Source organism: Aureococcus anophagefferens (assembly GCF_000186865.1).
Source record: "Aureococcus anophagefferens unplaced genomic scaffold AURANscaffold_2, whole genome shotgun sequence".
In the NCBI taxonomy this organism is placed as follows: Eukaryota; class Pelagophyceae; order Pelagomonadales; family Pelagomonadaceae; genus Aureococcus; species Aureococcus anophagefferens.
Genome location: NW_008705562.1, coordinates 578,908 through 597,536, shown reverse-complemented (window position 1 = coordinate 597,536; position 18,629 = coordinate 578,908). Strand labels below are relative to the sequence as shown.

The window sequence follows — 18,629 nt, the reverse complement described above, 5'->3', positions numbered from 1 at the left end:
CGATGGTGCTGCTTGTCGCGCTACATTAGTCGGGATCGCGCGTTCGGGGGAGCGGCGCGCGCGCGGGGGCGCCTAGGAGTAGAGGTCCTCCTCGTCGTCGTCGGCCGCGGCCGCGAAGCCGCCGCCGGCCGCGGCGGGCGCGGCGCCCGGCGCGGCGTTGGGGAAGGCGAAGGACGTGTTGCCGATCTGGGAGCGCTGCTGGTGGAGCGTCGTGGCGAAGGACGAGTACTGGGCGAGGTCGCGGTCGCTCACGGAGCGGCGCGAGCAGCGGACGGCCTCCTCAAAGTGGCTCGGCGTGATCTCCGGCACGGGGTCGGGCTCGTCGACGTCGTCCATGGCGTCCTCGTTCTCCTCGCGGAGCTTCTCGCGCTCGATGTCGCGCTCGATGTTCTCGCGGATCGCGAGCTTGGCCGCGCGCTGGCAGATCTCCGTCAAATCCGCGCCCGTGTACTTCTCCGTGTTCGCGGCGAGGAAATCCAGATCGACGTCCGTCGAGATGGGCGACTTGCGGAGCGTCGCCTTGAGGATGGACAGGCGCGACTCGAGGTCGGGCATGGGGATGTAGATGAGCTGGTCGAGGCGGCCCGGGCGCATGAGCGCCGCGTCGATGATGTCGGGGCGGTTCGTCGCGCCGATGACGAAGACGTTCTTCTTCGACCCGACGCCGTCGATCTCCGTGAGGAGCTGGTTGATGACGCGGTCCGCCGCGCCGCCGCCGTCGCCGGAGGACCCGCCGCGCTGGCCCGCGATGGAGTCGAGCTCGTCGAAGAAGAGCACGCACGGCGCCGCCGCGCGCGCCTTCTCGAAGAGGTCGCGCACGTTCGCCTCCGACTCGCCGAACCACATGGTCAGGAGCTCGGGGCCCTTGACGGAGATGAAGTTCGCCTGGCACTCGTTGGCGACGGCCTTGGCCATGAGCGTCTTGCCGCAGCCCGGCGGGCCGTAGAAGAGCACGCCGCGCGACGGGTTCATGCCGAATTTCTGCGCGGGGGGGGAAGGTGTCGCGCGCCGTCGTCGCGGCGGCCGGAACGCGTCCGGCGGCTCGCCCGGGAGCTACCCGGCGCCGGCGTGCTTCGCTCTCGCGGCCGACTATGTCCGAGCGCGCCGCGGGGATGCCGGCGACAGAACGGTTTTACTATACGACGCTCTCTTCGAAGTACTCCGAAAAAAGGACGCCGCGCGACGGACCTCGAACTTCTCCGGGTGCTCCACGGGGTACTGGACGAGCTCCTTGAGCTCGCGCTTCACGTCCTGGAGCCCGCCGATGTCGTCCCAGGTCACGTTGGGCACCTCGACGACGGTCTCGCGGAGGGAAGAAGGATTGGACACGCCGAGCGCGTACTTGAAGTGGTCCTGGGTCACGGCCATGGAATCCAACACCTCGGCGTCGATGGTCTCCTCGTCGATGTCGATGAGGTCCATCTTCTCGCGGATGCACTGCATCGCCGCCTCGGTGCAGAGCGCGGCCATGTCCGCGCCGACGAAGCCGTGCGTGTCGCGCGCGATGGACTCCGGGTCGACGTCGTCGTCGAGCTTCATGTTGCGCGTGTGGATGCGGAAGATCTCGAGGCGGCCGTTCTCGTCGGGCACGCCGATGTCGATCTCGCGGTCGAAGCGGCCGAAGCGGCGGAGCGCCGGGTCCATGGAGTTGGGGCGGTTCGTCGCGCCGATGACGACGACGTGGGCGCGCTGCTTGAGGCCGTCCATGAGCGTGAGGAGCTGGGAGACGATGCGGCGCTCGACCTCGCCGTTCGTCTTGTCGCGCTTCGGCGCGATGGAGTCGATCTCGTCGATGAAGATGATCGCCGGCGAGTTCTTCTCCGCCTCCTCGAAGGCCTTCCGGAGATTCGACTCCGACTCGCCGGCCATCTTCGACATGATCTCGGGCCCGTTGATGAGGAAGAAGAACGCGCCCGTCTCGTTCGCGACGGCGCGCGCGATGAGCGTCTTGCCGCTGCCCGGCGGGCCGTAGAGGAGCACGCCCCGCGGCGGCTTCACGCCCAAGGTCTTGAAGAGCGTCGGGTGGCGCAGGGGCAGCTCGATCATCTCGCGGATCTGGGCCATCTGCTTCCGGCAGCCGCCGATGTCGTCGTAGCCGACGTCGTCGAGCCGCTCCTCGTCCTCGCGCTTGATGGGCTCGCCCTCGCAGTGGATGACCGTGTCCGGCGCGACGATGCACTGGGGCGCCGGGTCCGTCTCGACGACCTTGAACTCCACGGGGTGCATCGCCTGGCGCACGAGGAAGAGGTCGCCCTTGCGCACGGGCCGGTACGCCTCGAGGAAGTAGGGCTTGAGGTAGACGTCGAAGAGGTTGCCCGTGACGCCCTCGATGGTGTCGTCGAGGGGCAGCACGTGGACGCGCTTGCCGTAGGGCACGTCGCCGCACGCGTTCACGGTCACGAGGTCGCCGAGGCGCACGCGGAGGTTCTTCCGCACGACCTTGTTCATGCGCACGTTCGCGTCGTCGCAGGTCTCGTCCGTGAGCACGATGCACACCGTCTCGTGGCCCTTCTTGCCCTTGATGAGCACCGTGTCGCCCCGGAAGAGCTGGAGCTCCTCCATCTTGGCCGTCGACAGCGCGATGACGCTGTTGTCGTCGTTCGTCGCCTCGTCGACGAGCAGGCGGTTCGGGGACCGCTTCTTGTTCATGATCGCCGTCGTCAAATCCTTGGAGTCGTCGCCCATCCTGCGGCGGCGGGGCGGGTCCGGCGAAGCGGCGGAGCGCGGAGGGGCGGGTCGCGCGGCCCGAGCGCGCGCGCGCGCGCGGCCGGAGGTCCGGGGCCGGCGAAGCGCGCGGCGGTCCTCCCGGGCGGGGGCGGGGCCGTCGGCAGGAGTCTCCGGGGACCGCGGGGCCCGCGCTCCGAGACAAAAGTTCGAATATTTCGCGAGGCCCCAGAATCGCCGACGGGTGTGGCGTCTTACGCGTGGTGGTACCCCGGGGCAGGACTTCAGCGCCTTGCAAGACCTTTCTCTGGCCACGACGCCGAGGCCTCGCGAGGCCGAACGACAACCGCGCGTCTCGCCCCGAAATTCAGCTGTCCGCCGCGACCCCTCGCCGCGCCGGGTGGTGCTCCAGACGTGGCCGTACACGCGGTATTGGCGAACCGCACCCCTCGCCGGGTGGGATGCCGCGCGCGTCGGCGAATTGCGTACATCGCGGCAGTGGCAAAACTGCGCGCATCGACGGCGGCGGTCGAGGCGGCAGCGATCGCAGCGCACGGCCGCTTGCAACCGCACCGGCCGCGCCGAGACAGGTTCAACGCGAGCTCAAGATGAGCAAGATTTGCAAAACATCAAGCACGAGGCAGCCCGAGGATTTCGCGGACGACCGCCGCGATGGTGGGATCTGAGCAGCCGGCCACCCCGCGGTCGTACGGGTCCGGCGGCGCGGAGACGCAGCGGACGTCGACGCGCGACGAGCCCGAGGAGCCGCGCGCGACGACGCGGGAGCGGCGGCCGCGGCGGGCCCTGCTCGGCGGCGCCCTCGCGCTCACGGCCGCCGTCGCGGGCCTGCGGCGGGCGCACGTCGCGGCGCCGACGTTCCTGCGGAGTTCGCCGAGCCACCCCCACGGCTGGCACAGCAACTACACCATCGTCGTGTCCAACGAGTACTCGCGGCTCTACGGGCAGCCCGGCCGGGGCTACCCGTTCCTCACCGAGGGCTCCGTCGTCGAGCCGCACGCGGAGACGCTGCTGCGCGTGCTCTGGACCGGCGGGTCCAAGGGCCAGACATCCGTGTCCGAGCTGCGCTGGGAGGTGGAGCAGGACACGAACACGCTGGCCTTCGGGAAGCAGGTCGAGAGCCACGTCGCGGCCGTCGACGCGTCGGCGCTCCTCGGCGGCGCGGACGGCGACAGCGTCGGCGGCGAGCTCATGATGGTCTTCAAGAACGTGGGCACGTACCGCGTGCGGGTGTTAGTCGTCGACGACCTGAAGCCGACGGAGATTTTGGAGAAGAGCTTCTACAGCCGCTACGTGCGCCGGTCGATCCGGTCGCTGACGACGGTGGACCGCGACACGTACCTCGACGCCTTCAAGCTCATGCTCACCATGCGCAAGGACGAGGGCATGCACCGCTACGGCTCCGCCTACCGGAGCGTCGACTACTTCGTGGGCGTCCACCTGGAACGGGCGGGCGCGCGCGAGGTCGACAAGATGCACGACGGCATGGGCTTCCTCACGCAGCACGTCGCTTTGACGAACGAGTTCGAGACGTCGCTCCAGACCATCTCCCCGAAGCTGAGCGTGCCCTACTGGGACTACACCTACGACGCCCAGCTCATCCGCGACCGCGACCTGGGGCTGCCCGCGCTCTGGGATTTAGATTTGTGGAAGGACGACGTCTTCGGCAACGCGACGCGGTCGCCGCGCCACACGGTCACGGGCGGCCGCTTCGCCTACCAGCGCATCACCAAGGTCGACCCGACGTCCCAGATCACGCACAACGCCTACGGCTACATGCGCGCGCCCTGGAACGTGAACCGGTCGCCGTACCTCACGCGGGTGCACAAATTTTGCGACGCGACGTTCGACGTCGACTTCTGGCCGTCCTGCGAGACGCACTGGAACCTGACCTTCACCTACGACTCCTGGTACGACTACGTCTGGGCCGCGCCCTACGACCCCCACGGGCCCGTCCACTTCATGATCGGCGGCTACACGAACTGCGGCAACCTGACGGAGCGCCTGGCGGGCGTGATCCCCGAGGCCGCGCACAAGAAGCTCGCGCTGGACATGCTCGACGTGCCGAAGAACATGTGGCGCGAGTTCATGACGGAGTTTCCGGCCTACTGCTCCGACGACACGCCCCAGGAGGACTGCCACATGATCTGCGCGGGCTCGTCCGTCGAGCTCGACAACCCGAACTACGAGCAGGAGCTGCTCTCGTCCTGGTTCGGCGACTGGATTTTGGAGTTGCCCGACGACCACTACGACGCCTTCATGGGCGTGCTCTGCTCGACGCCCTGGACGCCGGGGGAGCAGATCGAGGCCGCGTCGCCCGCGGACGTGTCCTTCTGGCCCATCCACCCGACGCTCGACCGGCTCCTCCAGTACAAGCGCATCGTCATGCCCTTCGCGGACCCGAGCTGGGGGTCCGACGGCACGACGGGGCCCATGGGCACCATGTACTGCACGAACCCGATGACGTCCCAGTGCATGGGCCACCACGCGGAGGACGTCACGCCCTTCCTCACAAACTCCATGGACGACGACGGCAACTTCGCGTCGTCCTACCTCACCAACGCGGAGATCTTCAACATCTCCTCGCCCTCGAACTACAAGCTCCACTACATCTACGACGGCTTCGCCTGGTCCCACTGCGACGACACGGACTTCCGCTTCAAGCCGACGCGATGGTGACGCCGCGATCTCGCTCCGCCGCTTCGTTTCGCCCCCCAGGGTAAATCGCTTTCGACCGGAGTTTGCGTTCTGTGTTTTTGGGTGGCGGGCGCGCGGCGTCGCCGCCGCCGTCGTCGGACACGCGTCGGCGCACGCTCGGCGCGAGAGGACATCAGAGCATCTCAGAGCCTGCCAGTGAGGACCGGCGGACGGCATCACCGACCCCAACGGCCTTGACGACTGACGAGATGCTCGCGTCCATGGCCGCGCTCCGCACCGCCGCAGCGCGCGCGCGTCCCCGCGTCCTTCTCGCGGTGTCTTCGCTCGCGCGCACGAGATGACGAACTCAAGAAGTTTCTTCTTTCCCCAAATGACCGACGGTGAATAGACCGAGCCCCCGGCGCTATTAACAAGCCAGCGTTTCGGTGGGCGATCCGATCGTGCGAAACGCTCTCGCACGCGCCACCCATCGCGGAAATCAACCGTGGCACAACGCGACGTCTCTCTAGGCCGCGCGGCGACGCGCGTCGACCGCGCCGCGCGTGACGATCGAGCTCATCAGCGACACGATGTGACCCAACGGCTTCATCGGCAAGCGGCACCTCCAGAACGCCATGGCCGAGGTCCACGCGAACCCGCTCGGCGCCGAGCCGCTGGGCTTCACCGTGCTGCGCGTGCCGTTCTTCCTCGAGCCGGACTACCCGGAGGGCGAGGCGTTCGAGGAGACGAACCGGGTCCGTTTGGTGAGAAAGTGGGGCGGCCAGGCGGGCTGGGACGCCCAGAAGAAGCGCCACGACCTCAAGGGCCGGGGGCGGGCCGTGGGCATCGAGAAGTTCAACCTGGACCGCGTCGCGTCGAACACGCTGACGTCGCACCGCCTCGTGCAGTGGGTCACGAAGCACTACGGCGTCAACGCGGCGGAGAAGATGTACGCGGACCTGAACCACCGCCACTTCGAGCTCGGCAAGAAGCTCAACGACCGCGCCATGCTGCTCGAGGTCGCCGTCGCGGCGGGCGCGGAGCTCTCGAAAGCGATGGACTTCCTCGACGACCCGGACGCGGGCCGGGAGGAGATCACCGCGGCCCAGGCGAAGCTCCGGGAGCTGGGCGTGTCGGGCATCCCCACGCTCCTCCTGGGCGGCGAGTGGCAGCTGCCGAGCGGCGCGCTGCACGCCGACGACATCGTCCCCGCGCTCCGGATGGTCGAGGAGCGCGGCGGCGCGACCGGCAGCTTCTTCGCGGAGACGCTGGGCATCTCCGACGCCGTGATGGAGGAGACGCTCCACTTCGCGCCCTAGGCTAGAGCGCGGGCGCGGCGCCCATGACGGCCGCGGCGTTTTGAAGAACGCGCCGCGGCCCGAGACCGCCTAAACGCCGCGCTCGCTCTCGAAAAACCTCGTCTTACTACGGGCGGAACTTGTCCGTCGCCGCGACGAGGCGCTCGATGATGTCGGGCTCGAGGCTCGAGTGGCCCGTCGTCGTGAGGTGGAGCGTCGAGTCCGGGAGCGCCTTGTGGAGCTCGTAGGCGGACGTCGCCGGGCAGACGACGTCGTAGCGGCCCTGGACGATGACCGTCGGGATGTGCTTGATCCGGTCGGTCTGAGCCGGCTCCAGCAACCAGCCGTCGCGCTCGAAGAAGCCCGCGGGCTCGCCGACCCGGCCGCCGGACGTGAAGTAGTGGTTCTCGATGCGCGCGAACGCGAGCGAGAAGTCGTCGTCGGCCCACTTGCCCATGATCTGCTCCCGCGACGGCGGCCGGAGCCGGCTCACGGAGCCCTCCCAGACGCTCCAGGCCTTGGCGGCGCTCCGCATGGCCTCGTCGCCGAGCTCGCCGCGGAGGCGCCGGCCGTAGGCGGCGACGTAGCCGTCCTTCTCCGCCTCCTCCGGGGGGATCTGCGCCTCGTAGACCTCCCACGGCTCGGGGAAGAGGAAGTTCGTGCCCTTGCCCTCGTAGAAGAAGTCGAGCTCCTTCTTCCGCACGAGGAAGATGCCGCGGAGCACGAGCTCCGTTGTACGTTTAGGGTGGCAGACCGCGTACGTCAACGCGAGCGTGCTCCCCCAGGACCCGCCGAAGACGAGCCACTCGTCGATGCCCAGCGTCTCGCGCACCTTCTCGAAGTCCTCGACGAGGTCCCAGGTCGTGTTCTCCTCGAGCTCGGCGAAGGGCGTCGACTTGCCGCAGCCGCGCTGGTCCACCAGCACGACGCGGTAGACCGCGGGGTCGAAGAACCGCGCGTTCTCGGGCGCGGTGCCGCCGCCGGGGCCGCCGTGGACGAAGAGCACGGCCTTGCCGTCGGGGTTGCCGTAGACGCTGTAGGCGACCCGGTGGATGGTTCCCGCCTCGATGACGCCGGAGTCGATCAGGTCCGGCTGCGGGTAGAAGCGCGTGCCCTCAAAGTTGCCGCCCTCGGCGCCCTCGGCGTGGAAGCCGCCGGCGAAGCTGCGCGCCGTCGACCGGCGGCGCAGGGGCTGCAGCGCGACGGTGGCGACGGTGGCGACGGCGAGGACGCGGCGCGCGTGCGTCATAGCGAGGCGTGCCGCCATCATAGCTCCGCACGAGGTGCAACCTCGCGTTCCTGGTTGATGTTGTCTCTAGGTTGACATGATACGGGCAGCCTCTCCCGCGTTGGCGTTCCTGCGTGAGAGCGGGCCTCGTCGCGCCGCCGCGCCGTTCTGCTCTCTACCGCCATGACGGCGCGGCCCATGAGCCGCGAGGCGCGGGAGAAGTCCATCATCATCATGAGCCGCCGGGGCACGAACAACGCGCCGGTGCCCATGACGGAGAGCCTCTTCTACCTCAACGAGGAGATGGAGCGCATCCAGGCGTCCTTCGCGTCGAACAACTTCATGACCATGCGGTCGCTGCCGAAGACGCTCCACGCGGGCAACATCCTGCGCCACGCGCAGACGCTCCAGAAGTCGCACGGCGAGTTCCACGGAACGCGCGCCGTCTGGTCGCCCGCGGGCGTCGGCGACGACGCGCCGTGCTTCATGCCCGTGCCCTGGCCGACGAAGAACGCGAAGAGCTGCCCGGAGCTGAAGCTGAAGAAGCCGAAGACGGCGCCGGCGCCGGCGGAGCCGCCGGCGGACGCCGCGCAACAGGCGCGGACGGCGGAGGCCCCGGAGCGCACGTCGTTGGCCGCGTCCTTCGAGGCGAACATGGACCCGCCGCCCTTCGTGTGCACGTTCCGGCCCCACGAGCTGCCCCACCCCTGGATGTCGGAGCCCCACCCGAAGCACCTCGTCTACCCCAACGTGCGGCCCGAGTGGTGCTCGCCGAGCTGGCGCGCGACGCCCATCTCGCCCGAGGCCTTCATCCCCTGCGGCAAGAGCCGGCACCGCGTGCGGCCCCTGCTGAGGAGCGTGCTGCGCAAGCTCGGCGCGAAGATCGCCGCGGCCTGGCCCGACGCGGCCGTCCGCATGGACCCGCGCGCGGGGCCGAACTTCCGCGGCGACCGCGTCCGCGTCGCCGTCGCCAAGGCGTCCGTGCCGCAATCGGCCCACAACGCCGTGCGCGCCTACCTGCGCAATTTGAGTCTGGACGACCGCATGCTCGACCGGCGCGTGCGCTTCCAGCACAACGAGCCCGACGACGACAGCGACGAGATCGCCGCGGCGTTCGTCGTCACGTCCGCGCAGCACACGTCCAAGGGGCTGACCGTGCGCTACCAATAACCCCGTGAGCATGCGGCGGGGTGGGGGGCGAAGGGCACGTGGGGCGACGCGTCGCCGCTCCCAATAAAACCCCGTTAGCACGAGACGGGGTGGGCGCCGACGAGCATGTGGGGCGTCGCGTCGCCGTCGCCTAAGACGCCGTGCTCGCCCGCGCCGAAGACCGCGAGGCCCGTCTTCGTCCGCGCGAGCGCCCACGTGTAGCCGAAGGCGAAGTCGACGACGCCGTCGAGGAGCGGCACGGGCCCGACGGCCGCCGCGTCGCCCGCGGCGCGGCCGAGGCGGCCCGTGTCGTCGTCGTGGCCGAAGGTCGACACGCGGCCCGATTCGTCCAACAGCGCGGAGCAGTTGCCGGACGCGCGGCAGTCCGCCCACCGGCCTGGGGCGGCGCGCGCCGGCGCGTGGCGGTTCGCCTCGTCGCCGACGCCGAGCTGGCCGAAGTGGTTGCCGCCCCAGGCCCACGCGGCGCCCTCGCCGTCGACGAGCAGCGCGTGCTCCTCGCCGCACGCGACGCGCGTCGGGGCCGCCCACGCGCCGTCGACGCGCCCCGGCACGTCCTCCGCCAGGATCGGCTCGGCGCCGCGCCCGAGGCCGCCGAGGCGCCAGACGCCCCAGGACCAGACCGTGCCGTCGGCGAGCGCGGCGACGGCGTGGCGGCCGCCGAGGTCCGCGGCGACGCACGGCGACGGCAGCGCCACGCGGAACGGCGAGAGCTGGTCGCCCGCGGACCGGTTCCCGGGGTCCTTCGCCGTGTCCCCGCGGCCGAGCGCGCGCCGCCCCCGCCCGAAGGTGTAGAGGCCGCCCGTTTGATCGACGACGAGGGAGAAGTCGGACGAGCACGCCATCGCGCGCGGCGGCCCCGCGAAGGTCGCGAGGCGCGCGGGCTCGCTCCGGGAGGCCGTGTCGCCCAAGCCCAGCTGCGCGTGCGCGTTGTCGCCGAAGCCGAAGACGCCCGCCGCCGTGCCTACCATGGTTCATCGGTTTCCCGGTCCAAAGCCCTCGAACCCCGGCCGCGGGACGCCGCGCCGCGCCCAGGAGCGTGTGCACGCGGGAGAACGAAATCGTCGACGCGCCGTCGTCGACGAAGCCGCCGCAGGCGACGGAGTAGACGTAGACCGCGAGCGGGACGTGTTTGGGCACGGCCGTCGTCACGAAGCCGAGGTCGCCGAAGACGAAGAGTCGCCCGTCCTCGACGGAGCAGGAGTGCGCGCACGACGCCGCGACGCTCATGGGCTTTCGCCGCCGCTCGCGCGCCGCGACCCAGGCGTGCCGCGGCCCGGGCCAGTTTTCCGGGCACGCGGCGCCGCGCGCGCCGCCGCCGAGCGCGGCGCAGAGCGCGTCGCGCCGCCGCGCGAGCGCGCGCGACGCGCCGCACGCGCGGAGCAGCGAGCGGACGTCGAGGTAGAAGCGCGCGGCGCGCTGGAGCGCGACGTCGGCGCCGTGGCGCTCGAGGATCGACGCGACGCGCAGGACCTTGGCCGACACCCAGCCCTCGACAGGCCGCGACAGGAGGCAGCGCGACGTGCCGCAGGGCGCCGCGTCCCATCTGCGCACGCCGACGGCCTCGCCCGACTTGAGCTTGCCGACGACCTTGCCGTGGAGCGACGCCGTCGCGCGGACGATGGCGCCGCGCTTGCCGGCGACGACGTACGCGCGGTCCATGCTCTAGGGCAGCACTATGGTCGGAGGACGCCCATGCTCTGTGTCAGTCGGGGCAGCACGGCGCACCTACTATGGTCGGAGGAAGCCCATGCTCTGTGTCAGTCGGGGCAGCACGGCACCTGCAGGATCGGATATCGGCACTAATCCTCGCAATTGGCCTCCGTGTGATTTTAAGGACGCAGACGCGCCGACGCTGCTGGTGCGGTGTTGGGCAGCCCCTCGTCGGCGAGCGAAGGCGGGCGGCGGCCCTGGGACGCGCGTGACTCTTTTCGCGGGTCGCGGAGCCGGGGCGCGGCGCGCGGACCTCGAGCGGCGCGGCGCCGGGGGGTTCCCGAGACGATGTACGCCGCCTACGAGCCCATCGAGGAGCCCGGCGCGCGGCGGCGGAACCCGCTGAAGGTCGCCCTGGGCACGGGCGCCGTCGTCGCCCTCGTCGCCTTCGCGAGCCTGAGCAGCGGCGGCAGGGGCGCGTCCGACGCGCTCGTCGAGGAGAAGACCAAGGCGTCGAAGGCGACGTCCGGCGCGCCCGACGAGTCGCCGCTGACCATGAAGCTGCGCGACGACTACGTCGACACCTACGGCAAGCCCGGGGCGCTCTACTCCTGGATCAACGACTACGACGCCATCGCCGAGCCCCACCGGTGGACGAATTTGGTGGCGGAGTGCTCGATTTGCACGAACGACACGAACGCGACGGCGGGCTGGGCGAACTACACCTACAAGTGGGCCTTCGACAACGGCGACGTCGTCCACGGCGAGTCCATCCGGCGCAAGTTTACGATATTGCGCGAGTACCCCGTGTCGCTCACGGCCTACATGTCGGGCCACGAGGTCGGCACGTACAACGGGCGGATCCTCGCGCGCTACATCCGGCGCGAGATCCGCCAGCTCACGTCCGGCGACCGCAACCTGTGGCTCAACACGATGAAGACGCTCTGGGACGTGAAGACGGCCGAGGGCGTCGAGCTCTACGGGCCGTCCTACATGGACATCACGGACCTGACGACGTACCACGTGGCGCTGTCGTCGGACATGACGTGCGACCACATGCACGACGGTTTAGGGTTCATGACCCAGCATCTCGGTTTAACCCTCATGTTCGAGCAGGCCATGCAGGCCGTGGACCCCCGCGTGTCGCTGCCCTACTGGGACTTCACGATCGACCGGTGGCACCTCGACACGGGCAACCTGACGTCGCTCTGGCAGTCGCCCATCTTCCGGGCCGACGTGCTCGGCAACGTCAACCGGGACACGCTTACCATCCAGGAGGGCCGCTGGAAGGGCATCAAGATCGCCGACAACCAGTGGAGCGGCACGCACAACTCGTACGGCTACATGCGCGCGCCCTGGAACAACAACCCGCAGCCGCACCTCACGCGCGTGCCGGACATGTGCGGCTACACGGGCACGACGATCCCGTCCTGCGTCGAGCACTACTTTTTGCTCACGTCGGACACGTGGTACGACTTCGCGTGGATCATGCCCTACGACCCGCACGGCACGGTGCACGAGGTCATCGGCGGCACGTTCCACTGCAACGAGACGACGCACGACATCGAGACCTACATCCACAACAACATCCAGTGCAACTACCCCCAGTCCCAGTGCGACGAGGAGGTCGAGACCTTCATGGCCTTCCTCCGGTCGAACGCGTTCGTGACGCTCAAGGACATGTACCGCGCGGGCCAGCTCAGCCTGCCCGACTACTGCTCCGTGGACACGCCCTTCAGCGAGTGCCACGCGACCTGCGACTCCTACTCGGACATCGACACCTACTGGGAGACCATGTTCGCGTGGTGGGAGGACGTCGACGACTTCGACTGGCTCACGGACACGCTCAAGATGGGCGTCGTCGACATGATGTGCGACGGCGGCATCGGCGCCGACGGCGACCAGCTCGAGTCCGGGAGCCCCATGGACCCGTCCTTCTGGTCCATCCACCCGACCATGGAGCGCATCTTCGTCTTCAAGAAGATCTCGAATACCTTCGAGGACGAGGACTGGCCCGAGCACGGCGCCGCGTCCGTGACGAACTGCACGGGCCACCAGAAGACGTCCACCGTGCCCTTCAAGTTCTCCCTGAAGAACGGCGACGACAAGGGCAACGCCTTCGACGAGACGCTGCTGACGAACGAGGAGGTCTACGATTTGCTGGACCCGTCGACGTCCGACATGCCCTACATCTACCAGGACTTCGCGTGGAAGCACTGCGAGTGGTACGGCTACAACTTCGCCGACCTCCTCGACAACTACGTCGGCACGGCGGGGAACACGGGCCAGTCCCACCTCGCGGAGAAGAAGGGCAAGAAGCCGGCCAAGGGCAACAAGCACCCGTCGCAACGAGGGCGCCGCTGGCTCTACGGCGTCGACGCGGAGGACGCCTAGGCGCCGTCTACCGCACCTCGCCCCCTCGCGTCGCCCCGCCCTCCATCTGCCCCCCTCTTCGAACCAAGCTCCCCCGGCCGTCAGCGGCGACGCGCGGACCGCGCGCTCCGCGAGCGCGCGCCGCCGCGGCCGGACTCCCTTTAAACTGACTCCCTTCTACACCACTCCCGGGCGGACGGGTACGTGCGCGCGCATGGGTGGGCACGCGCATGACGTCCGTCGAGGGGGGGGGGGCGACGCAGGGCGAGGACGTCGACGACGTCGTACGGCACTGAAACAAGGTTTCGCAGATTTTTAGCCTTTCTCTCGAGGCCTCAAAGCGTCGCGACCACAGAGCCGCCCTGTGCCGCCATCCATCCGACACCGACGCCCGCGGCCGCCGACGAGGGGTCGAGCCCGCCCGAGTCGTTGATAAAGCACCGATGTCGTCGCCGAGGGCGCTGAAGCGGGCGGAAGACTCGTCCAAGAACCTCAACAAGGCCTTCACGCCGACGATGCGGACCCGCTCGTCCGACGAGGGCCGGCCGAGCGAGATCGCCGAGGAGGACGAGCACCCGCCGCCGAGCGCCCACCCGCCGAGCGACCCCGCGGAAAAAGAGGCCCGCGCGGGCGACGGCGCCGCGCCGCTTTCGCCGCAGAGCTCGACGAATTCCGTGCGGGGCCGCCAGATCTCGGGGAAGTCGTCGCGGTCCCTCCGGGCGTCCATGCGGAGCCTCTTCAGCAGCTTCCGCGACAACGCGCGCTTCGGCACCTACGAGCACGTCCGCGGCACGAAGGGCGGCGCGTTCGAGGGCAAGTGCTACGTCTCGCGCGACCAGGACTGCTGCCGCTGCTTCGCGCCGCGCGACATCCAGAGCCTGAAGGTCGTGCTCGTCAAGGGCACCTACTGCTTCGTCTTCCCGACCCTCGAGGACGGCACCGCGAAGCGCGACGCGCTCTGTCTCGAGGCGATCCCGCTGAAGGGCCTCGAGACGCGCGTCGACGAGTTCGCGCCCCGCCAGCTCGTCCTCCACAGCCCCGACGCGGGCGTCAAGTCCGTGGACATGTACGCCATCTACACCTTCACGTTCCACGGCGACTACCTCCGGGGCATGGCCGAGTTCGAGATCGCCGTCGACGAGGCGAGCGCGGTCGGCGAATTCGAGGCCAAGTACGGCAAGACGCACCTCGAGAAGACGGAGTCCGAGCGCCAGGCCGACGAGCTCGGCCACGAGTTCGCCCGCGACCGCGAGCTCCGGACGCCCGCGCTCGGCCCGTCGCTCGGCGGCGGCGACGCGCGGCACCGCCCGGGGCGCCCGGGCCACCACGCCCTCGCGTCGACCGTCGTCGATCGCGCCGTCGGACCGCAGTAGCTCGGGCGCGTAACATCGTCGCGAGTACCCCTACGCATGTTGAACTGCATGTGAACTTCATCTTGGAGGCTGCCCAGCGCCTCTTTGAAACACGATGGGCTGCTACCCAGCGCATTTTGTTGCAGCAGCCTGCGCGCATAGAACGCAGCCCTAAGCGCAGCACCGATGACCGACGCGCCGCCGCCGCCGGCCGGCGACGAGCCCTTCGAGCCGTGGCTCGACGTCTTCCCGCCGGACAAGCCGCCGAACGAGCTGCTCATCGGCCTCTGCGCCGGCCGCGACCTGGCGATCCGGGACACGTCGGTCTTCACGAAGGGCGGCAGCAGCGACCCGCGCTGCGTCTTCTCCATCAAGGACCGGCCGGACCTCAAGTGCCAGTCGACGGTGAAGAAGAAGAACCTGAATCCCGTCTACGGCGAGACGTTCTCGTTCGAGCTCGGCGCGGACGAGCTCGAGGCGCCGACGCTGCACGTGCGCTGCGAGGACTACGACGTCGGCTCCGCGCCGGACAGCATGGGCATCTTCGACGTGAAGCTCCGGGGCAAGGAGAACAAGCGGAAGCGGAAGTGGTACGTACGCAGGCGGAACTCGAACCTTCGGCGCGACTTCGACGCGCGCGCCGCCGCCGCGCCGCGCGACCGCGCCGCGCGCGCTCGACGTTGGACCGAACCGGAGAGTTCCGACGTTCGGCCTCGACGTCCCGGCCCACCGGCCGATTCACGCGCAGGTACACGCTCAAGGAGGACCCGTCATCGAAAGATAAGGTCTCCGGCGCCATCGAGCTCGTCATCTTCTGGCGCCACAATCCGGCCCTCGCCTTCGAGCCGTTCTTCAACCCGGCGTCCGAAACGTTTTGATATCCGCAACTCACCCGTCTTTCGCGCGCAGGTTCCTCGAGCTGCCGGGCCACACGGCGGAGCAGAAGGCGCCGAACGAGCTCCACGTCGCGCTCGGCCGCGGCCGCGGCCTCGTCATCAAGGATAAGAACACGTTCAGCAAGGGCGGCTCGAGCGACCCGCGCGTCCAGTTCACGATCCCCGGGAGCGACGCCAAAGCGACGTCCACGGTGAAGCGCAAGACGCTCACGCCCTGCTGGAACGAGGAGTTCGTGTTCCCGCTCACGGCGGGCGAGGTCAACAACCAGCCCACGCTCGCGGTCCTCTGCGAGGACTACGACGACCTGAGCGCCGCGGACTCCATGGGCGTCTTCGAGGTCGACCTCAAAGCGCTGGGCGCGTCGCGGAAGACGGAGCGCAAATGGCACGACTTGAAGGTCGACCCGAAGCGGCCCAAGGATAAGGTCTCCGGCGCCATCGAGCTTTGGATCCGGTGGGTCCACAACGAGGCCCTGGCCTTCGAGCCGTGGAACCCGGCGTCCGACGAGCGTAGTACGAGAGGCGAGCGATGCTCACCCCGCCTTTCGCGCGCAGGTTCCTCGACGAGGCCGACGTGCTGGACAAGGCGCCCAACGAGCTGCTCGTCGCTCTCATCCGCGGCCGCGACCTCGTCATCAAAGACAAAAACATGTTCTCGAAGGGCGGCACGTCGGACCCGCAGGTCGTCTTCGCCGTCCCCGGCACGGACGCCAAGGTCACGACCCGGAAGTCGACCTACAAGAACAACACGCTCGCGCCGCTCTGGAACGAGACCTTCGCGATCCCGCTCACGCCCGGCGAGGTCACCGCGCCGACGCTCGCGTGCCTCTGCCAGGACTACGACGACCTGAGCTCGCCGGACTCCATGGGCGTCGTCGACGTGCCGCTGAGCCGCCTGGGCCACCGGCGCGCGCGCGGCTGGTACCCGCTGGGCGCGGACCCGAAGCGCCCGAAGGACGCGGTGTCCGGCGCGCTCGAGCTCGTCCTGCTCTGGCGCCACAACGCGGACCTCGCGTTCGAGCCCTTTTTGGACGCGGCGGACGACCCGGAGCGCGAGCCCAACGAGCTCCTCGTCGCCGTCGCCCGGGGCCGCGACCTCGCCATCCGCGACAAGAACATGTTCTCCAAGGGCGGGTCCAGCGACCCGCGCGTCAAGGTCGAGATCGTCGGCAACGCGGAGACGCTCAACTCGACGACGACGAAGAAGAAGACGCTCAACCCCGTGTGGAACGAGACCTTCGCCGTGCTCTGCACGCCCAACGAGGCGCCCGTGCTGCGCGCCAAATGCGAGGACTACGACCTGCTGAGCGCCGCGGACCACATGGGCGAGGTCGACGTCGACGTGTCCCGATTCATCGATCGGCAGATCCACCGGGGCTGGTTCGAACTGAAACCGAACCCGAAGAAGCCCAAGGACACGGTCTCCGGCGCCCTCGAGCTCGTCTTCAGATGGCGCCACAACCCGAAATACTTCTACGAGCCCTTCGAGTTCACCGAAGACCCCGACGCCGTCGAGGCCGCGCGCGAGGCGGAGGCCGCGCGCGAGGCGGAGGCCGCGCGCGAGGCGGAGGCGTCGCCCGAGGCGGCCGCCGCGGCGCCGCCGCCGTCGAAGCTCGGCGTGCTCAAGAAGCAGGCCCAGTCCGCGCGCGTGCTCAGCGCCTTCGGAAGCGCGGGGCCCGCGGCGCCCGCGAAGCCCACGGGCCTCCAGCGGCTCAAGAAGGCCGCGCAGTCCGTGCGGCTGCTCAACGTGCTGGGCTGTGTGCAAATCAAATCTTCAACCCGACTTCAATGTGCGCGTATTCGAATGTTTTGACACGATCACTTCCGCCGTGCTTCGAGAACTCGCTGAGAGCAATCGATTCGTCCAAAAATCAGCCGAATCGACTTCGATTTGACCGAGCTAGAGAATTCTGAAGTTTGGCCCCGACGTCCCAGCTCACGGGTTGATTTGCACACAGGTGCTGGGCTCCGTCGTCCAGGACCGCGTCTCCAAGGACTGCAACGAGCTTCTGGTCGCCCTCGTGCGCGGCAAGGGCTTGATCGCCAAGGACCGGAACCTGCTCTCGAAGGGCGGCACGTCGGACCCGCGCGTCGTCTTCACCGTGCCGGGCACGGACGCGGCCGCGACGTCGACCTACAAGAACAACACGCTCGCGCCCCAGTGGCACGAGGAGTTCCGCCTCCCCATCGAGGCCACGGAGGTCGAGCACCCCGTGCTGCGGGCGCGGTGCGAGGACTACGACGACGCGTCCGCGCCCGACTCCATGGGCGTCTTCGACGTCGACCTGCGGGACGTGACCCACTTCCGGGGCCGCAAGTGGTTCAAACTACAAACGGACCCGGACCGGCCCAAGGACGCCGTCTCCGGGTCCATCGAGCTCGTGCTCAAGTGGATCCACAACCCCGAGCTCGCGTTCGACCCGTGGGAAGGCACCGACGCGCACCCGGGCAAGCCCCGCAACGAGCTGTGCATCGCCGTCGTCCGCGCGCGGCATTTGCCGATCATGGACAGGAATATCTTATCCAAGGGCGGCAGCAGCGACCCCGTCGCCACCGTGACCCTCGCGAACGCGCCCGAGTTTTCGTTCAAGACCGACGTGCGCCGGAAGACCGTGAACCCGTTGTTCCGCGCGCGGTTCCAGTGCCCCTACGAGCTCGACTACGACGACGCGCCGCCGGGCGTCCTCACGGTCGTCCTCGAGGACTGGGACGAGCTCAGCGGCAACGACTTCATGGGCTCGGCCGACGTCGACCTCCGCGAGGTCCACGACGGCTACCGCGTGCGCAGATGGTACAAGCTCGGCGGGAGCTCCGGCGACGTCGAGCTGGTCCTGTGCTGGAGGCACGACCCGGCGCTCGTCTTCGACCCCTTTAAAGAGGGCGACCCAGACGTGCCCGAGAAGCAGCCCAACGAGCTCCAGGTCGCCGTCTACCGCGGCAAGTCCCTCGAGATCATGGACCGGAGCCGCTTCTCCAAGGGCGGCTCCAGCGACCCCTACGCCGTCGTCAACGTCGGGCCGGGCGAGGCGCGGACGGCCGTGAGGCCCAAGACGCTCGAGCCCAAGTGGAAGGGCGTCTTCGCGTTCGAGGTCGAACCGGGCGACGACTACGCGCTCTGGGTCCGCGTCTTCGACCACGACGACCGCAGCGCCAACGACTTCATGGGCGGCGTCAAGCTCGAGCGCCTCGCGTCGAGCCTCGTGGACCGGCGGCCCTTCCGATCGTGGTACGCGCTCAAGGCCGAGGCGGACGCGGACGCGCGGCCCGACCCGCTCAAGCAGCCCGGCGCCGTCGACAACGCGCCCGTGGCCCACGCGCCCAAGGGCCAGGTCGAGCTGCTCTT

At 69.2% G+C, this 18,629-nt stretch overlaps 5 protein-coding genes across 5 annotated transcripts; 3 read left to right on the top strand and 2 right to left on the bottom strand.

Moving 5' to 3' along the window:
* Window positions 1–2,689, bottom strand: AURANDRAFT_69630 (hypothetical protein; the record flags this gene model as incomplete). Its single annotated transcript, XM_009034720.1, has 2 exons — window positions 1–981; window positions 1,189–2,689. The coding sequence occupies 2 exons, from the start codon at window positions 2,683–2,685 to the stop codon at window positions 73–75; spliced, it is 2,406 nt and encodes an 801-aa protein (XP_009032968.1).
* Window positions 2,690–5,882: 3,193 nt separating this feature from the next.
* Window positions 5,883–6,635, top strand: PDI2 (selenoprotein; the record flags this gene model as incomplete). The annotated part of the gene is made up of 1 exon (XM_009035223.1): window positions 5,883–6,635. A coding segment is annotated over one exon (753 nt), but the record flags the coding sequence as incomplete, so codon positions are not given.
* A 109-nt stretch (window positions 6,636–6,744) lies between these two features.
* On the bottom strand, window positions 6,745–7,866 carry AURANDRAFT_20350 (hypothetical protein; the record flags this gene model as incomplete). Its single annotated transcript, XM_009034719.1, has 1 exon — window positions 6,745–7,866. One exon carries the CDS (start codon window positions 7,864–7,866, stop codon window positions 6,745–6,747), a length of 1,122 nt encoding a protein of 373 aa, XP_009032967.1.
* A 3,147-nt stretch (window positions 7,867–11,013) lies between these two features.
* On the top strand, window positions 11,014–13,059 carry AURANDRAFT_61066 (hypothetical protein; the record flags this gene model as incomplete). The annotated part of the gene is made up of 1 exon (XM_009035224.1): window positions 11,014–13,059. One exon carries the CDS (start codon window positions 11,014–11,016, stop codon window positions 13,057–13,059), a length of 2,046 nt encoding a protein of 681 aa, XP_009033472.1.
* A 4,491-nt stretch (window positions 13,060–17,550) lies between these two features.
* AURANDRAFT_20702 (hypothetical protein) lies at window positions 17,551–18,465 on the top strand (the record flags this gene model as incomplete). The annotated part of the gene is made up of 2 exons (XM_009035225.1): window positions 17,551–18,144; window positions 18,193–18,465. Coding segments are annotated over 2 exons (867 nt in total), but the record flags the coding sequence as incomplete, so codon positions are not given.
* Between the last annotated feature and the right edge of the window lie 164 nt (window positions 18,466–18,629).